The 20,850-nt window shown below is 26.7% G+C and overlaps 1 protein-coding gene across 1 annotated transcript; it reads left to right on the forward strand.

Annotated features, from left to right (window-relative positions):
* On the forward strand, window positions 1-3,558 carry LOC108321648 (vesicle transport protein GOT1). The gene is made up of 7 exons (XM_017553466.2): window positions 1-82; window positions 261-323; window positions 427-518; window positions 621-701; window positions 1,749-1,846; window positions 1,933-2,006; window positions 3,232-3,558. The coding sequence occupies exons 2-7, from the start codon at window positions 296-298 to the stop codon at window positions 3,237-3,239; spliced, it is 381 nt and encodes a 126-aa protein (XP_017408955.1). The 5' UTR covers window positions 1-82; window positions 261-295; the 3' UTR covers window positions 3,240-3,558.
* Window positions 3,559-20,850: the final 17,292 nt, after the last annotated feature.

A 20,850-nucleotide genomic window follows, 5' to 3' on the forward strand; every position in this document is an offset into this window, starting at 1 on the left:
CTCTCTCTCTCAATCTCGATTCTCATAAGGCAGCAGCGAGGAGTTTCGTTCGTTTTCTGCGTCAACTCGTATATTGTTAGAGGTGAATTTTTAGTGTTTTTTTTTTTTTTCTCTCTCTCTAAAAAATGTGCTAGAGTGTAATAGATAATCTTTGAAGTTATTTCTTGCATTTCTGGTCTTAAAAGATCTCGCTAGAAATCAGGGTTAGGGTGAGTGTATCTTAATTCATGATCTGATTACTTTCCATTTTTTCTATGAAGGTTTGTTCATCTGGTGTTGATTTTTCTAATCAATTATGGCTTACGAGTTAACTGAGATGAAGAGTAAGAAGCATTGCAATGCACGTTGTGTGTGTAATTTATTGTAATTCAAGTGTCTGAACATACTGCGTGTGTTTTGACATTGGAATTTTTCATGATATCGCAGAGGCTGGTATAGGCCTAATTGGTTTCGGCATTTTCTTCACATTTCTTGGCATAGTTCTCTTCTTTGATCGTGGTTTGCTTGCTCTGGGAAATGTGAGGCTTACTTTTAGAATCTAAATTTCCGTAATCTTTTCCTTTCGAATAGAGGTTGGTATTTCCCTAATTTTTGTTTTGGCATCTATTTTGTGGAATCAGATTTTTTCCTTGGCAGGGGTGGCCATTTTGCTTGGTTGGCGTTCTACGTGGGCACTTTTCACTAATAGAGCGAACTATAAGGCACTCTTCTCTCCTTTTCTCGTCATAATCATCAGTGGACATTTGTACAGTACTAGAATGCCACTCACATGTTACACAGTTGTTTTTAGTGTTATGCGCCAGGGACATAGCTGCTTCTTGGCTTTTGAGCTGTTTCTTTAGATCAAAGGACATATTTATTTATCATTCCTAAACTTGAAATTTAATATAATTGTGAAATTTAGCAGTGATAGTCTGGTATTTAGTAGTAACAAATAGTTGCATATATTCATAGGACAAGAAGCGTCTTCAGGTTGTCTTCTCTGATTTGTCTTTCACAAATACATTTATCTGTTTGATAGTTGATACCGTAGTAAAATTTCTGTACAAAGTCTGCATAAATTTCTCGCCCAACCACTCTTATTTCCAAACAATATTTGTATAATGTACAATGGAAAATACGGTTGTCGAATTCAAAATCATGTTCAGAACTTCTTTTACTGCACTGTAAAGTGTGCTGGTTGTGATCTATGAAATAACTCATTTATTTCAGGGACAATGAATCCTTAAAATTTCCACTTTTTCTGATGCCTTAATGATTGAGAGCCTGTTCATTGTTGATTTGCACATATTGTTTTGCCTTCTGTTTGTGGACAAGGATAGTTTGGAACAAAGAAATGGATTTTTTCCGCAGTTAGTTCCTGCTTGTCCACTTGCCTGTCAGAGATTGTTTCCCAGTTCCAGTTGTCTTTAGAAACCAATATAATTCTTACTAAAATCGCGATTCTGTTAGGTTTGGGTCAGAATCTGTTTTAATTGAAGTACTAACACCGATGAATTAAAGAACTATTTGCTTTGGACTTCCCGCATGTCTTTCTGTGATGAAACATTAAGCCCAACATATGCTTTTGAATTGATGCTTGTCTGATGTATTTGTCATCCTTTGTTCTTGCACTACTGCATCATATATTAACCTTAGTTCTGTAGTGTTTTTCTCCACCTTGATGTGAAATTTCCAAATTCTCTATAAATGAATTAGGAAACACTATAAATAGTAATAACTATTTTTCTTTGCCTTTTGTTTTTCAGGGCACTGCATCATTTCTTTTGGGTCTCTTTTTCATTTTCGTGAGGTGGCCAATAGTTGGTATAATACTTCAAATATACGGTTGTTTTTTTCTCTTCAGGTTAGTTCATGACATTGACATCCTTCTTGAACTTTACATGATTACAAAACTTATTCTACACTTAATATTGATGCTTTTGGTTGCAGTGGTTTTTGGTCTTCTATCAAATTGTTCCTCTATCATATTCCTGTTGTTGGATGGATTATACAGTTTATATCTCGTAAGTTTCCCTATTAAAATTCATTATCAAGATTCCATGGCAGTATTAATATATTTGTCTGAAAAATATGTTAATTTGATTAAGTACATATATTATAATTTTATGGGGGCTTCTAACTACTAATTCAAATGAAGATAGGATGGTATTGGTCCTCTAAGCGTGCCTATCAGTTCACAATCTTTTTAATTTGATTTAATTCAATGCAGAGAGAAACTTAGTAATATATATAGCTGATTGTAAGAATAAGGTTTGTAACCTGCTCACATGGCATGTGGAATGTGAAGTAGAGTTCATTTGACTAACATGGTAAAGGAAATGAGGGAGTGGTGAGGACGATATGAAACATGAATTTCGGACCTATGGGCAGCAAGGAAGTGGAACCCTTGTATATTTTTTTGCTATCAACACCAATACATCTCATCAACAATATTTCCCTACACGCCCAACATATTGTTTTCTCTACTTCGCACTTTGAATCGCTCCTTTGATTGAACCCTCGACCTCCTCTAGTCTTTTCTGAGTAACATCCACCCTCACTTTTTGTTGAATGTTTAAGATATCTTTTATTTGGAATATCAATGTCTCTTTAGTTTTGTTTGTTTCCCTGACTTCTATCAGTTTTTCTCGGGATTAAACATCTTTGTAGTCTCTAAGCATGAATGGGTACATTCTTAATCCTGCATTTTAAAAGACCTCTGTTTCTGAAAATGTATCACATTAAACCCCATTAACGGTGATGCCAACAGTGTGGTCAGGGAGAAACGGAGTTCAAAAGTCAACGTTTACAAATTATTGAACTATGTATTAAAATTTGGAATAGTGGACATCCCACTTTGTTAAAGGGCCGTAGCATTTTTGGTATGGCCACTATGTACTGCCAACCTAGGTTGATAACTATTCAATTGCAGTGAATGATTCTGGTGTTAATAATTTTTCGGCCCCGATTGCCAGTCTCGTATTGGCTACCCACAAGGGTTGACACGTGATAAGCAAGACTGTAACGAGGGGAGCCATGGCAAGTCCCACATCCTAAAGATGGGAAACCCCCGTAAAAACAAATATCAATAATCTTAGTAGTACTAAAATTAAAATGCATATTGACATTCTTGCTCTGGGACATTCTAAATACTTATTTTACCTCGTATCTATATGGCATGAATAACTTTGCTACAAATATATATGGTGATATGGATAATGCTTAATATCTGTTTCTACTGTGTTGCAGCACCTTGATTGTCACACATGGCAATATGATTGATTAGCTTACTGAGATGTATGCGGCATGTAATTATGTAAAAAAGTTGTACTTGGTAGCCATATTTTGTTGCTTCTAGGCTCATGATGGCCTTAGATTTTGTTTTAACTTTGAATGTAAACAAGAATACAAGCTAGTTATCCTGTTAGTTCTACTACTATGAAGGCTTCTTACTGATGTTGGACCGAACATATGAAGGTGGTTCATGTTAGGCCGAAGTGCAGGATTAGCCATTGTTGGCTAGCTAAAGGATGTTACAATTCGTTTTGTATATTTACTGTGGTTTATGATGGGTTACTTGTGTTGGTTGAGTAGAATTAAACTTCACCCAGTAAAAATAATGAAAATATAGGGAAATGAATTGGATATTGATATCTTCAGCTTTCAAGAATGTAGCCTTTCTATTTAGACTATCCATCTGTAAAAAGATTTTAAAATGTGAATAACCATTTTTTTACCGAGATAAACACCGTAGAGTAAAAAATCCCAGTAAAGGATGACGCTAACATGGTAATTCTGAAATGAAATTAACTTTTAACATGACGAGAAATCATGTTTGTGCTTCTAAATTTTAGCAAAATGTGATATTGTCTTTTGACCTGTTAACTGTTGATGTTACCGGGGAAATATATGGATTAACATTACAAAATATTATAATTTATTAGAAGATATGAAGGATTGTATTTTTGTCGAATGAAATAGGCGGCGTATGTTTTGAAATTTTTCTTTTTCTTAGTAATTTAAATGGAAATATTGTGTTTAAAAACTTCTGGTAACAACTTTTTAATTTATATAAATACATTCAAAGTAAAAAACGAGATAAAAAGCTTTTAGTTTGAAAATTTTCGAAGTTAATTTGTCTACAGGTATTTATGGTCTAGGTTAAGAATGAAGCAGAGACCCACAGATGATTGTGGTTAATATTTATTAAAGGGGAAGAAAAAATAATTGCATAATTATTTTGAAATGGTAGTATAGAATTTGAGCCAATTAGAAAAGTGAGATGAAGATATTAATAATTAACCTGCACCAGAAGCATCTCGACATTCGGAATTGTATATTCTGGTCCGCGAAGGAAGGAAGATTTGGGCTTTCTAAGATGAGGCTTCCTTGCAAGAGGTGAGATAGAGGCTTTGAACCCAAAAGAAAGATGTATGGGCCTTGTACGGAATAGAAAGGGGCTTCTTCCTGCACCCCATAATTTTCTTCCTGCACCTCCAAAATTTCCTAAATCCCAAAACTGACCTTAGACTTTGACTAGGATAAAAATCCGTGTTTACTCTCTGCTTATTTACTTTCGCTTTAGCGCCGCAATCATTCTCATCCACCTTTATTTGTTTTTTGTCTCTATGCACACGTCGCACCTCCCATTCACTATTCTGTCCAATTTTTTTGTCCATCTTTTCTATTAAGGTGAGTTTATTTATTTTTTATTCTAAGAATGATAATTTAGACTGATCTATTGTGACGGGTAATCGTGGGGAGGTGATAATGTTAGGTAGGTGAAACGAATTTCGAAATCTGTTATTCTATGTAAGTAACCAATTTATGAAATTAAGTTAGTTTGGTTTGATAGAGAAATCATATTTAGAAATCAGGTGGAAGTTTCGGGGAGGTGATACCAATCAGATTTTGAAAGTCGGTTCTATGTAGTGTATACCAAATTTCTAAAGTTGATGAAGTGTTTGAGATTCGATGAGATGCTACTAGAATTTTGAAATCTGGTGTTGTTTGGAATTTTGGGTTTCAATCGATTATGAAATCCAGTTAAGACGTTTTGTTTTATTTTAATTGTCATTAGATTTCAAATCCAATGACCGAATTTAGAAATTTGATTTTGTTAATTTCTTTTAAGTTGATTTAATGTAGATTGGAAATGGTTTCTTGCATAAATGGCAAGAACACGGATGGATGATATTACTATATGTTCGATCAAAAGGAATTGAAAATGCGACATATAAAAGGTAAATTAAATAATTGAAGGATTATAATTTTAAAGTTCAATATTGTAGCAGATGCGACTACCTATTTATTTCATAATCGTGGCTCGGTGTTTTATTTTTTCTATTTTAAATATATCCAATCAAATCGTTTTAAACAGGTTGGTAAATCAAACCATTATTTTATAAATTTATTCAATTTTTTCTTTTGAAAACATTTTGTTTGAAAACATCATTTTGAAGCTCTTTTGTCTGAATTTGTTGTAAGCTATGTACAAGGAATCGATCCCTACATTTTATGGAAAAATAATAAACTCAGGTATTTTACGTATATAAATTTTAATTTATCATTTCTTTTAGCATATATTTTAACATGTAAACACATCATTTTAAGAAATATAAAAAATAATATATATATATATATATATATTTTAATTTTTTAAGATAATAGATACAAATTTTACATGTACACAAATTTAACTTTAATATAATAAAAGTAAATTAAAAAATATAAAAATATTAAAGTTAACCTTTTTGTTTGTGTCACTTCCATTGATGAGTTTGGTGTAAAAGCACCTATAGACTAACTTCAGGACCGACATTGTGCGTATTAACATAATCTAAAAATAGATTTCTTAACGCACGAACTAATTATTATATATTTTCCTTATTTTCACTTTATTTCTTATATTTATTAAATATATAAATTAATAGCTGCAGTAACTAAATGTTTAAAATAATAAATAAGAAATAGAATAAAATATGCCTTTTTATCATAAAAGATTTAGTATAACAATTTTAGTGTCACGTGTCACGTGACATCCTCATTATAAAAATTGCATTTATTAACATATATAAATTTCATGATAGTTACTATAAAATTCACAAACTTATCATCTATTACTATCACTGATGATTATAAAGTTAATTTATATTTATAAGGAAGACATTAGGTACATAATAAGTTTTTAAACCCAAGAATCATTATTTTTTGGAAACCATAAATCCTAAAATTGGTAATCTACTACGGCTAAAATGGTTTTAGCTGCTCATAAATATTTTTAAAAATGTTTATACGTTTTATGAGAAAAAACAACATTCTTATCAAAATTTTAATCATTTTCGACATTAAATGATTTGATAAGAATAACATGATTTTTCTTAACAATAAATTATTCAACTTGAAAAAAGATTAATTTCTACATTTTTCATGAATTATGCTTTTTCGGAAAAACAAATAATATTTAAAAAAAAACGTTATTCTTTGAAAATATTAAATTTTAATCATAAACCAAATAAATATTCACATTTTTAATTTTTTAGAGGACCAATTTTTTTTTAATGAAATAACATTAAATTACTTTCATTAGCATTCTGAATAACGTGTTGTTCAAAATCAGATATCATTGTGTAACACTTTCTTAGGAAAATAACATACAAATCAATCAATCACTGAAATTACAAGATATCACTCCAACATTCATTGTGTCTCATCCTTCATTACAATTTTATTATCGTCATAACTTTTTTCCACCATTTATAACTAACCGATGGAAATTGAGATACTTAACATTATTTCTAACATAAAATTTTAAAGTTTAATATAAGTTAATTTTACTTTTTTATATACTAATTCAATTTTTCCTTTTTTATTGATATGAATTGAGTTTTATCATAAATTTCTATTTTAATAAGATTATCTCATCTATTTATCCCAACTCACTCTCATTCATCTCAATTACAATTGGATTTACAATAAGATTGTCAGGTAAACAAAGTCTCACATCAAATAAAATAAGAGATGGACATGCGTTTATATACACATAAGATACCTTCATTCATAAGAGGTCTTTTGGAGTGATACCAAAAACAAATGCGTAAGGGCTTGACCCTTAGCGCACAATATCTTACCACAATATGAAGATCTGTGTGTGTTGAACCTTCCTACAAAGACACACATTAAGCTCTAATACTATTATTAGATTTTTTTTATACCAAAAAAATAAAATAAAGATATAACATGAAAATGTTTAATGTTTGTGGATCTTATTTTTTTTATATATACTACTCATTTTATTTATATTTATATATATTTTTCTAGATTTTCAACTTATCATTTATGATTTTTTCTCCATGTATATCCAACTTTGTGATTCACACTTGAACTGACTACACTACGTTGTTGGCGAAAGATTTGTTGTGATTATGATGAAACATCCTTGTTTTTAATATCCGACACACTTGAAGTTAATTGCAGAAAACAGTTATATTTTGAATAACCTCCACTAATGTTTTAAACATATCAGGACCCTCATTTCATTTGTCTCACATTCCCATCATGTACCTGTTTTAGGAGACACAGCATAATTAATTTCCTTCTCAGTCAACATTGGCATTTCCTGTTTCACATGCATTTATAGTTTTTACTTAAACAACTGGAAAAAGAAGAACAAAAAGACAGAAATTCGTAAGCTTGCACTTCCAACTCCACCACCTTCTTATATCACTACATTTTCAATAATATTTTTCTTTTTTTTTTTTTATGGAGAATCCACTTTTCTGAGTAATGCTTTGCTGCCTTACAAGAGAAAGCTAGAGTGCACCCAAATAATTACATAAAAAGTTATGTACTGGTTTAGCCTTTTTAATTTCATATTACAGAATATAAATATAAATATTATATATAAATATATTAATTTTTGTTGATGACAATGGTGGTGGGCACGCACCCATGTGTGTATTTAAAGTTTTATGTCCTTTTTTGTGAGATTGAGAGGATTTTGGAAGTGTTGTGAATGAGAACAAAATTAGTATAGAATTGACAATGAGATAATTTGTGATTTGAAAAGTACTTAAACTGTGCGTTGTCGCGAAAATTAGTGTCAAGTGGGCCAATTGAATAGAATGTCTTCGTCTTCTTCTTGCGACCAAGGAAACCAGAAAAAGCTAAATAAAGCAAATTAATGGCAAACGTGGAAGCTCGCTCTTCTCTTTTGTCAAATAAATGCTTTAAATCGGTTTCAAATATACACCATTCTTACTCTTTTCATTTCATCATCGTCCCATCGTAAAACTTTCATTAATTTCGGTCCACATTACGTTAAAACCTTCAACATTAATCATATTCACATGGCATCTACCGTATATTTAATTAAATTGTATTACTTTATATATGGAATGTATTAATAAAAAATTCAAGTAATTATTATAAATCTTAATAAACTTATAATATATATTATTATGTGACTATATTATAAATCCTAATAAATTTATAAACTTATATTTGTGATAATAATTTCAGTATTATTCAAACTACTATTCGTCGAGTTTATACTGATTATCATTCCTAAAAATTGGGATGATATGCGCCTAAGAACTTTCTTTAAGATGTCATAATGTAGAGTTTATACTTATTATCACTCTTAAACATTGGAATGACATGCCTGTACATATACTTAAGAACTTTCTTTAAGATATCACAATATAAATATATGAATAAAATATGTACACAACTATCCTTAAAAACATTAGTTACAATAATAATGATAAGTCTGCATGAATATAAACCTATTTTTTTGGTGGGTTTCATTTGTAAGATGATAGCCAAAATCCTATCCAATAGACTTAAGCTAGTTTTACTTTATATAATTGATAATAATCTATCAACTTTATTGCATAGTGTTGTGCTAGCTAATGAAGTTATTGAAGAAGTTCAAAATTATAGAAAGCAATGCTTGATAGTAAAGTTGGATTTCAAATAGACATATTGGGATTTGGAACTACATGATTAAGCTGGATAAAGGCATGCCTTGAGTCATCTATAATTTTCGTCCTTGTATATATATATATATATATATATATATATATATATATATATATATATATATATATATATATATATATATATATATATATATATATATATATATATATATATATATTTAAAAGGATTGAAGTACCCCAACTGCTCTATAATCAATATATTTACTTGTAAATAAATCTTTTTTATAATGATAGTTTCATTGATTTTTTTTTATATAAAATCATACTATTTAAGTTTTTAATATTTCTCTTCAAGTTATGGTGTTCATAATAAAAGGAGTGTTGACCATATAATAATAATTAGATATTGAAGGTTTTAATTATTGGCGTCAAAATACTCTTGCTCTCTTTCACACATAAGTTAGTGTGTATATTGCACATTGGTACATTATTACATGTGTACATTAATTACTACAAAAAGACATTTAAAATCTTAAATATTGTTAAGTGATGATAAAAAAAATGATATAAAGTGTTGAAAACCTATTTCACGCTTTAGCCTTTAAAAGAATAGCCTAAGCAGTTGGGCGAGGCTAAGAAGGTCCTACCTATGGAAGCATGCCCTTATAGAATAAGCATAAAGTGTGAATAATATAGCATAAGTATGCTCTTAATAGGTTAAATATATTTAAGAGTAGTATTAGAAAAATGTACATGGAGTGCTACATATTAAAGTTTGAAGAAAGAGAGATCTTATTTAATAGAAAAGATACATACGACAAGTGTGAAAAACTGTTCTGGTTTTTTGTGCTATTACGCCCACCAGATGACACAGATCATTCTCTCCAATAATTTTATGTTGACGTATATAACCAAACAATTAAGGATCAATTAGACATAACAAAAATGTTTATATTTGTAGATATTGATAGATCAAATGTACGGTGAAAATTTTGATACTTACAAATGTTTATTAACTGTAAATATTTTATTATCTGTTTATAAACAAGTTGAATATTTATCAAACTACTTATAGGTATTTATTATCTATAAAAAATTAAAATTAAAATTTAATTTATATTTTATTAAGTTAAATTTAATTAAAATTAGTTTATATTTTATATATTTTTTGTAATTTTATTTATATTTTATTTTAAAAATTTATAAAATAATTTTTTTTAAATATTTACGATATTTACTGATATCATCAAATTTTAAAGTATATATATAATTTTTTTTAAACGACTATGTGAAATATGACGAAACAAATATCGAATGAATTTCTTAAAAAATGTGGGTTGAAGATTTTACATTCTCTTTATAATATTCCAATGCTCACATTTTAAATGAACTCTTTTTAATTATATATTCAATACTTATCTTAAGTGACTCTTTCCTTCTTACCTTCACGTCTTTGATGGGTTTATTCCAGGAATGTGTCAAAAAATTATGTAAACAATAGGCAATATGTATGGTACTCACTGTTTTCATATATTGGAATTTAGAGATTCTACAAGAAAACCAAAAATTAACTCAAAATATTAGTATAGACTAAATCGTAATTATATTAGAGTTGGCTAAAAAAATTAAATAGTTAATTTTTATTAAGAAAATTAAAAACTGAAAAATTATTTTTAATGTATTTCTAGTAAATAAATAATTGCGTTATTGTTGAATTAACATCATTTTAACCTATATTAATAAAGTTTGGTTAATGTTAGACGCTAGTCATTTGAACTTAGTTGACTGTAACGTAACACAAAATATTAATTTTTTAATATTTATATTTATTTAAGTTATTTTAACTAATACTAATTTATATGTTATGTGAATCTATATGTATTAATTAGAACAAATAAAAATCATAAATTATTTTTAACATAAAGACTTAAATTTAAAAATGACAAATTTCTCTATTTTAACTATTTTTCCTTTTCACTTTTATATAAATGTTTTCATATTTATTTCCTTCATCTACATTTATTTCTATTTCTATAGAGATTCATCTCCTCTTCTATTCACATTCTTAATTCATACTAATTTTTTTCATTCACCCTTATTTTCATTTATTACAATTTCTTTTTTCATTTTTTATTTAAATTTTATTTTTTTAACATGGAAGCGTGGACATTTTTTTAATTACTATCATTAGTGTCAACAGGACTAACGCAAATTAAATAAAAATTGCAAACCAATTTTATTTAGCATCAACCAAATCAATATATATATATATATATATATATATATATATATATATATATATATATTAGATTAAATAACTTTCAAAATAAAAATACTAACATTAAATTACGTTAATTAAAAAGTTAACTTAAAAGTTAGTGATGAAATTGACATCAGCTTAGCTAATGCTACGTATATTCAAATTCGGTACTAAATTTACTTGTTAATTAGCGTGAACTAATCATTTGATAATTGTTGGATAAGATAGTGGATATGCTATCAATAAACAAATTCAAAGGAAAATTGGTGACACCTTCATATTACCTTTATTTTATTAGCTAGCTTATGAAAAGAGTATATTATACAACGCCTATGTATAAAATTGTAACTTATGTCTAACAACTAATTCTCATTAAGAAAAAACTTTGTATTTATTGTGTTATCTCTTAAATCTAAATAATGGGTTGAAGGTTTCTAATTACCAAATTTTTAGGCTAAAATAAACAATTAATAATTTATTACACTTTATCTTCTATATTTATTTAGGTATTTTGTTTGTTACAATTTGTCAATGTTGATATTTTGAAATAATGATAATTTTTTACTCTAGACAATAATTTTAAACCTTTTTTTATAGGTTTATAATTTAAAATTTATCTTATCAGATTTAGATTTACCTACATGGAAATTATAAATATTCGAAAAAAAAAAGTCTTAACAAAGTTAAAGTAGTGACAACTAGAAAACTGAAAAACCTAACATTTCATTATTTTGCAGTGATTTTTTTTTTTCATTTTCGCGATTGATTTTCATTTAACAAAGTTGGGTTTACAGTTTTCGTGTAGAAAGATTTAATGGAGTAGATTTCAAGCTTTGAATCAATCAACAATAGAATATTCTAATTATTTTCTAAGATCGAAAACTATTGATTTGAAAATAATAACATTATAACATATACATGTAATTTGTATTTATTATGATACCAAATAGTGGATATACCTTTAGAATTGTTTGTTATATTTAATTGTTTTACTTTTATTTTTAACATTGTGTTTAATATTCTCTTTTCTTATTTTTAAGATTCTCTTATTTAAGTTTCACACACACACACACACTAAATATTGAATCAAATTTGATAAAAATAAATCTTTTAAAATGTACAAATTTAAATAATTTTAATAGAAAAGGATAAAAATATGTTCTGGTTTTTTAATGATATCGTCTGAGGTGTTGTTACAAACTTGACGTAGGATTGATCTAATCAGAATTTTTAATATTACGCAATCAAGCGTAGTGGATGTGTACATGTAAAAGTTCACACCTAATAACTTAATAATAAAGATTACTGATGTGGGAAAGAAAGATTATCTATAATTATGCTTCATAAGCTTCCCCACTTATATAACATGAAATATTGCAATTTGAAGATACTTAATTAATATCTTTATATAAGTGGAAAAGTAGCTAATTATATGGATAATAGGGTTTTTCCATCTTTATTTTATGAGGTCTTTAGGAAGAAAAACTACTTAAAAATATTTTTGTTATATATACTAGCGTAAACACGTACGTGAAACATATTTTTAAATATCCTATTAATATAATTTTTCAAATTCAGTTAATTTGATTTATAAACAATAAAATAAGATGTTAAAAATATTTAAAAATAATAAATAATTAATGAAATTATGGAAAAAATACAAATTTTTGGAATTATAAGAATATAACACATAAAATAGAGAATGTAGATTAAAAATTAATTTTTTTAAAAAATTAACTAAATTATAATGGTGACAAAAATAATATAAAATACGGAAATATTATCAAATAAAATATAAATAATTTTTAATAAAAAATTTAATCTAAATTGAAAATATAACAAACCACGATAACTTTTAACCTATTACTTATGTTATCATATTTGTATTTTTTGTATTTAGACATTACTTGACATGCATTTTATTGTCACTTGATGATGTATGATTTTTAAATTTCTCCTAGATTACATTAAAGTTCACTTTCATTCTCAATTTCATTTTTAGTTTTTTGTCACTCTTTATCTATAAATATTATTTCCATATTTTCAACTTAAGTGAATAATAATGAAGAACGAAATTTAAAAAAAAAAAACAGAATACGCGAAAGATAAATAAAAAAGAACAAATATAATGGGACTAGTAAGAAATAATCGGTGAGTATTGGAACCAGAAAATAAAAATTAATTGAATAAATAAAGAAATAAAAGTGTCCTTTGACAAATAAGTTAAAATATATATATATATATATATATGAAAAATTGTTAAGTATATATCTAGAAATAATTAATTTTAAAAATAAAAAAGTTAGAAAAAATAATCATTGTTCCTCTTAAAAAACAACCTAAAAGGCATTTTCTTAGTAAAAATATTGTGTAACTCTTATATTGAATCGCATAAACCAAATTTAATATGATGAGTATAGAAGTTCATGTCATTTTATATTTACTTTTATAATGTTACTACTTATTTGTGTCACAAAAATGTCATATTTCAATTTATTTATTTATTATTACTATTGAAACATATATCTGGAACACATGTATCTTCTATCAGTGAAACTAATTTTAGAAGTAGTTGTTAATTAATATCATGAAATGAATAAAGAAGGTGGTGAAAGCCTATTTGCATGCATCACCCTCTTCATTATAAATTGTTGTGTTGAAGAACTAAATAATAACATCATTAAATAAGAACAACACATGCGAATTGTTTATTAAAAAACAAAGTTAAGAATCAGGAAATGTTTGCATGCTCAGAACCAACCACATTCACACGAGAAATTTTGTTTATATTTTTACTAGCAAAAAGTGAGATATAAAAGGAATAATATGTGATAGAGAGAAAGAAGTGAGTTGTAAAAATGTACGTGATGAATATAATATAACTCTATATATACATAAAGGAAAAAGCACTACACTGTTATCGTGGTTAGAAATAAATTAGATACCTAACCTTTTGTTACTAAAGTTATCAGCAACAACCTAGCACATGTGCACATCAAACTAATTTAAACTTAAACTTGCCTAACCCACACTCAAACAAAAACTATTAATAAATTAACCTATAATGTTGTAAATTTTGTGATGTTGCTTTCAATAATTCAAAAACAATTAATACTTAAATTTTGTTACAGATAATCCAAATTCTTAGAAATCCATGGCAAACTAAGTATAGTCCTTGTACCAAGCCTTTGAATAAAAAAATGTTGCTACGCTTGATCGATCCTTATTATCTATAATGAAAATTATGCTCTTAATAAGACGATGATTTTATATATTCATGATGGTTGTTTTTACTGAAATTTGGAACATGGTCTTTAGATAGGTGATAAAAGGTGATTGGATTAGAAAATTCTGATGTAAGTTGAAAAGTGAAAAAAATATTCACTTACAAAAAGACTTTTTAACGTTTAAATTAGTAAGATGCTTGAATTTTTATATAGAACACAGAAAATATGAGTTTCCTAAATAAATATAAATATATTAATTAATAGGATTTTGGGTCCTATATCATTTATATGATTTAAACAAAATATACATTTGTTAGAAGTAAGATATTAAAAGATTTAATAACTATTAAAATATATAATAAAAGTTCTAATATATATATAATAGTCGACTTTTATTAAAAAATATATTTAGTCCTAATTCAATCTTAAAAAATTAATTTATAAAATAAAGTCTATATTCATTTATATATTATAAATATCTTATATGAATACGAAACTTCCAATCGTCCCACACCACTAAACATAGATCAAATGTGTGAAAAGCATAGTTAGAAGTGCAATATAAACTATATTAAAACAATATATGTTTAAGTTTTACACGATCGAAACTATAAAAATTTGTGCCTCTGGGAAAAGCTTGAAAACTTCAAACCTATGGTCATGTATAGAGATACTGATTTATGTAATAGGCATGCTATATATACTTCCACATGCACTCTACACAACTAAGAAATACTTCCACATGAATGATAACTTAAAAAATTTTCATACATGATGGACATTAACGACTGACCACGTCACTATTTAGAATAAAAGTTGAATTGTATATGCATTAGATGTTTTAGCAATGTATGTTTAACTATATGCCATAAAAATAAAAAAGAATACGATCTGTTTGGATAAAATAGGTTGAAAAAGAATACGATCTGTTTGGATAAGTTAGATGAGTTTGTAAAACCATACTCTCAAATTGTTCTCATTTGAATTTGGTTTTATAAAGCCACCTGGGAAAGATATTATAAACCATTAGACGGTATTATAAGGTAATAACATCTATGTATACTTTTATAACTTTTCATGTTACAAGTTCCACATCGACTAGAGATAATACCAATTCATAGTTTATAAGTGGGTGCAAACCTCATCTTACAAGCTGGTTTTGTGGAGTTGAGTTAGGCTTAAAATCCACTTCTAACATTTCATAATACGTAATAGTTTTTGTTTCGTATTGATCCATGTTGATAAACTAGATTACTAGTAAGTTAGAACTTTTATACGAAACAATAAATATACATATACTTTTAAAAGTTATTATTTGAACTTCAGAGACAATATATAGTGTTGGAAATTTTGCTTAAAAAAAATACATTTTGACGTGATAAATATGAATTTTTTGACTCTTATTTAACATTGATTAGTATCATTAATTGTGAATATGATATTTACCATATTCTGTTGGCTGCTTTGGATAGTCGTATACTAGTTATTCATATTTAAAGAGTAATTTATTATTGAATAAAGTTATAAAGAGGATGAATGTAGTTGAGATGTAAAGTAAGAAAGTGGATGATATGCATGCAATCGTGGGCGGCATACTAAAAAGTTGGTTATTGAATTCAATCTCATCATTGCTAATACAGACATCAAAAACACTGATTATTCCGTTATTGGCAATTCGACATGGACCAAACAATCAATGCATCACTTTCAATTCAAAATGTTGAATTTCTTCGTTTTGCCATGAATTTATAAATATTAATTAATGGCTTGTTTCACTATCGGAGGAATTGAATAACTGTTTGTTCTTTTACTTGGAAAATTTTAGTAGTCAATACAAAGTTCAATGAATGATACGAGTGAGTCGTTTTAGTATCATTGTGGAAGTTTCTATTATTTGCTTGCTTTAGTAAGCACATATTGAAAAAGGTGGAATTGAACGTTCTTAAAGCATTCAGTAGTTTATATTCCAATATTGAATATCACAGAAATGGAAGAAGATATACTAATTGCATACCAATTGTAATAAAGATATATATAAAACTTTTTTACCAATATCTAGAATGTAGATTCGTGCTGATCTTTTAACTTTCAGACTTGACACTTTAGATATTCCTTTTGTTTTACACTACCATATATCAATCTAGAAGGCTACCATATATATAGAATGTTGATACATTTACACTAAATTTAAAATATAAATGTAATTAATCTTTATTCTCGTTTCATAGGTTTAGATCTATTATTATATTGTATGGTTGTCCAATCATTCTAGGATCTATACAATTACAAAACATTCATTAAATCATTTAAAGACTAGTGGGTTGAATATGTAAATCGAATGTTCATTATTAAACAAAAATTAAGATTGTTGATGATTAAAATTTAAGCTAAAAGACGATAATTATTCATTGGGTTGTAATTAGATCGATGCTGATCGAAAATTTTATTTCGAAATTTATAATTTTGAAATTTCTTGTGGTATTTTACATTGAGTGTAATTATAATTGTTGGAAGTCCCACATCGATTAGAGATAAGGTCAAATTATAATATATAAATGAAGTACAAACCTCATCATACAAGTCGATTTTATGAGGTTGAATTAAACTTAAAGTCACTTTCTAATAATAATTATCATAGAAGATGAGGACAAGAAACTTGCACTAGCTTGTCAAAAGAAAAGAAAAAGAGGAGAACTTGCACTTGTTGAGGGACCTATATATGGTAGTTTATCATGACAAAGGACAAAAGTTAAAGAAATTCAACGAAATACTTTTTAATGTTGTTGTTATTTTGGAATGTATATATTTGACTATATATAGAAAAACTGTACATTATAATTTTTTTTTATCAAGAAACAAAATATATCGATAATTTCATAAATAAAATAATTTTTTTGATAAAAAAAATGATGACAAAAATTTGTTTATAAATGGTTCGTTGATAAATTCTACCAATAATTTTTTTAATCCATCGAATTATTATTAACAGTCAAATTTTATCTATAATTATTTATTAGCAATACATATTTTAAAATTTATTGATAAATTGTTTTTGTTAGTAAAATCTGGTGATAATTACGAATTTTTTGCAGTGGTAGGTTGAGAGTAAGGGAGAATCTTATCTTGGTGTATATATAAAATAAATGTAGGGTTGATGAATATAAAGTTTTGATTATACGTAAATTGAAGCACTCCAAATATTTTTTGTATAATATATTTTTTTTGTGAAAAAAAAGGAAGGCTAATTAGAGAATTGATAACCTAAAAATTGATTTATTACAATGATTTGGATGTTCTTCCATTAATGAAGAAACGCTTTGTTTTTTTAATTATAATCATTGGTGTCAGTTAAGTTGACGTAGCTTAATTACTTTTAACTTACATAACTACTAGTAAATTAATTTTCACAATTTTGGAGTTTATTTCAAATATAATGCAAATTTAACTTATAACTATTAACATCAACTTTCTTACATCATCGTAGACTTTTTGTTAATGCAGATTTCACATATACCGGAGTTATATAAAATTGTGTTACGCAAAACATGTCAATAAAGAAATAGACTAAAACGTATGAGAAGAAACAATAAATATTATAAATTATTCCTAAAAGAATGGAGAAAATCTATGAGTGAGTTTTGTGCATGTATTTTTTTAGTGAATATTCCATGGCTGCGCTGAATCAAATGTTATAAGGCAAATTTTTATTCGTGCCCATTAACTTCAAACACATTAAAAATTGAAAATTTTTGCAGCCTGTTCGACAGTTTAACAAATCATTATTTAACATCAATGCTTTATATTATATGACGTCTTAATTTTAATTTGCATTATCGCAAATCTAAAATATTAGAAAAATGGTCAATGATAGGATTCACATGGATTCAGCAAGTTTATTTTTTAAAATAATTTGTATATTATTATATTTCAAACAGATATTAAAAAATATATATATAAAAAGAGATGATAAAATAGAATAATACCATGTTTTGGAAAGAGTACATTGTTAATAACTTTATAAACAACATCGTATAAGGAAAGTCTACAAGTTGACTTTTTAAAAAAAACGAAAAACTCTTACCAGAAAAAGTAACCTTTAAATATAAGTTAAGTAAAACACAGAATTTGGATAACATCGGTTACATAACATTACAAGGAATTCGAATGTGTACCTGTAACGGTTTTTGGTGAGATTTATAATACTTGAACATAGAACTTCTTCGAGGCTAATCTCTTGCTTATAATTACAATTATAATGTCCTTAATTTTTCAAAAAAACAATGTGTTACTACCCTGAATTAAATTTGAATCTAATTAAAATATTAACTCTAGTGTCAAACTAAACATAACTTGCAAGCAATTTAATTAAACATCTGTCTTCATTACGTGTTATTATAAACTATAAGAGCTATGTTTTTCTTAAATTATCATACCATGCGTTCTTATTATGTTTACGTGTGGAAGTCTTTATTATGAGCATATATATATATATATATATATATATATATATATATATATATATATATATATATATATATATATATATATATATATATATATATATATATATATATATATATATATATATATATATATATATATATATATATATATCAAAGTAAAGTATAACTCATATCTTATATTTCTTCTATCAACCATCTATATTATAATTTCCCCACGCTAGTCTTTATCTATCCACAGTTTAAGGACTGGCTGCTCAATTAATGCGTAATTATCTCCACTTTTGCATATTTATTTTTGAACAGTTTAACGTAATTAATTAGTAACGGATAAAAGGTTCACATTAATTAAAAATAATGACAATTTATAACATATAATTTGGTATAAAATAAGTTAATTTTGTAAGTTTGAATATAAGTTGTTCCTGTTATACTAAATAGTCTCACCGTAAAAAATCAATAAAATAGTGACATATTGTCTATTGTCAAAAAGTTGTTAACATATCATAGTCCAACATTTCTCTTTTCAACATCCAAAACATGTTTTAAGACAAAATCTTAGTAGACAAGACTCTAAAACAGATAATATTTTAGATGTATAGTAATTGACTTAATTATATCACTTTATTGACAGAATCCTTGTAAATGATCAATCATTCTCTTTACACCATTATAATTGGATCATAAATGAATATTCATAATAATGTGATGATACTAAATAAAAGAAACATGTGTGAGCACATTTAAATTTAAATTTTACTTTATCATATAATATCTAAATGATGTGTTAGAATTTAATGTAGTAAAATTTGGTGTTTATTAAATATATTGTTTAACAAGTTATCATATTATTATTCATTATTATATATATATATATATATATATATATATATATATATATATATATATATATATATATATAACTTTTGGTTATGATGACCAATGATTCTATCATTATATTGAAAGATAAATGAATATTCATAATAATATGATGGCACTAAAGGAATAAACACGAAAAAGTGTGTGAGAGCATTTAAATGTTAGTGATAAATAGCATAGTGGACAGAGAGAAGCACGTAAGTAATGGTGAGTGAAGAAAGTCGTAAGTGTGCGTGTGCGTAGTGTGTGAGATTGTACGTGTTGAAAGACCATTCATTCAATTGTACGTGTGTGCTTCAATCAACTCTGCGTCAAACAACAACTGCCACTCCCCACAATGTAATTACCCAATTCTTCAGCCCCACATAAATAAATTGTCGGCGCTTCATTATTCATCTCCTACACCCTCTTCTTTTTACAAATTGCAATTCCACCCCCCTACCATCAACTTTTCTAATTATAATACAGGCCAAGACAGTTCAAAAGATGTAATTGATAAATTATTGAATTTGTTGTTAGCTGAACAAAATTTGACTCTTGTCGTGTGAATTGCACTCTTCAAAGATATTAATTTTCAACCGTGTCAAAGGAATGCATTTTTGAAAATTTAATTATTATTGTAAGTGAAGTTGCTCCATGTCAAAATACTGTACTCAATATTACAAACAATTTGACTTATTTACCTTATATATGCATGTCTCTCTTTTTCTTTAATTGTGTTTAGATTTAAAGAAATGAATTCGAATAGATTTAAGATAAAATAAAGTGGATATTCTAGATTAATTAGATTAATGAAGAGATAATGTGATTTGATTAAATTTGAAATAAAACGTTTTCTTGATAAAATTTGATTAATATTATTTATTTTATTATTATTATAATTATTGTTTATTATTTTTATTATGTTATATTATTTTATTATAAAAATATAATGTATATATTTCATTAATTTTAACTTTCTCCCCAAATCTTCGTTCATATGCGAAGACAGTTTTTGAACCAAATTGTCTCGTTTTACGTGTTTTTTAACATTGAAAATCTAACTTTCATTGCAAAGAAGAGTATGCTGTGTTTCTGTCGTCGGAAACAAACAAAACATA

Source organism: Vigna angularis, chromosome 2 (assembly GCF_016808095.1).
Source record: "Vigna angularis cultivar LongXiaoDou No.4 chromosome 2, ASM1680809v1, whole genome shotgun sequence".
Classification (NCBI taxonomy): Eukaryota; Viridiplantae; Streptophyta; class Magnoliopsida; order Fabales; family Fabaceae; genus Vigna; species Vigna angularis.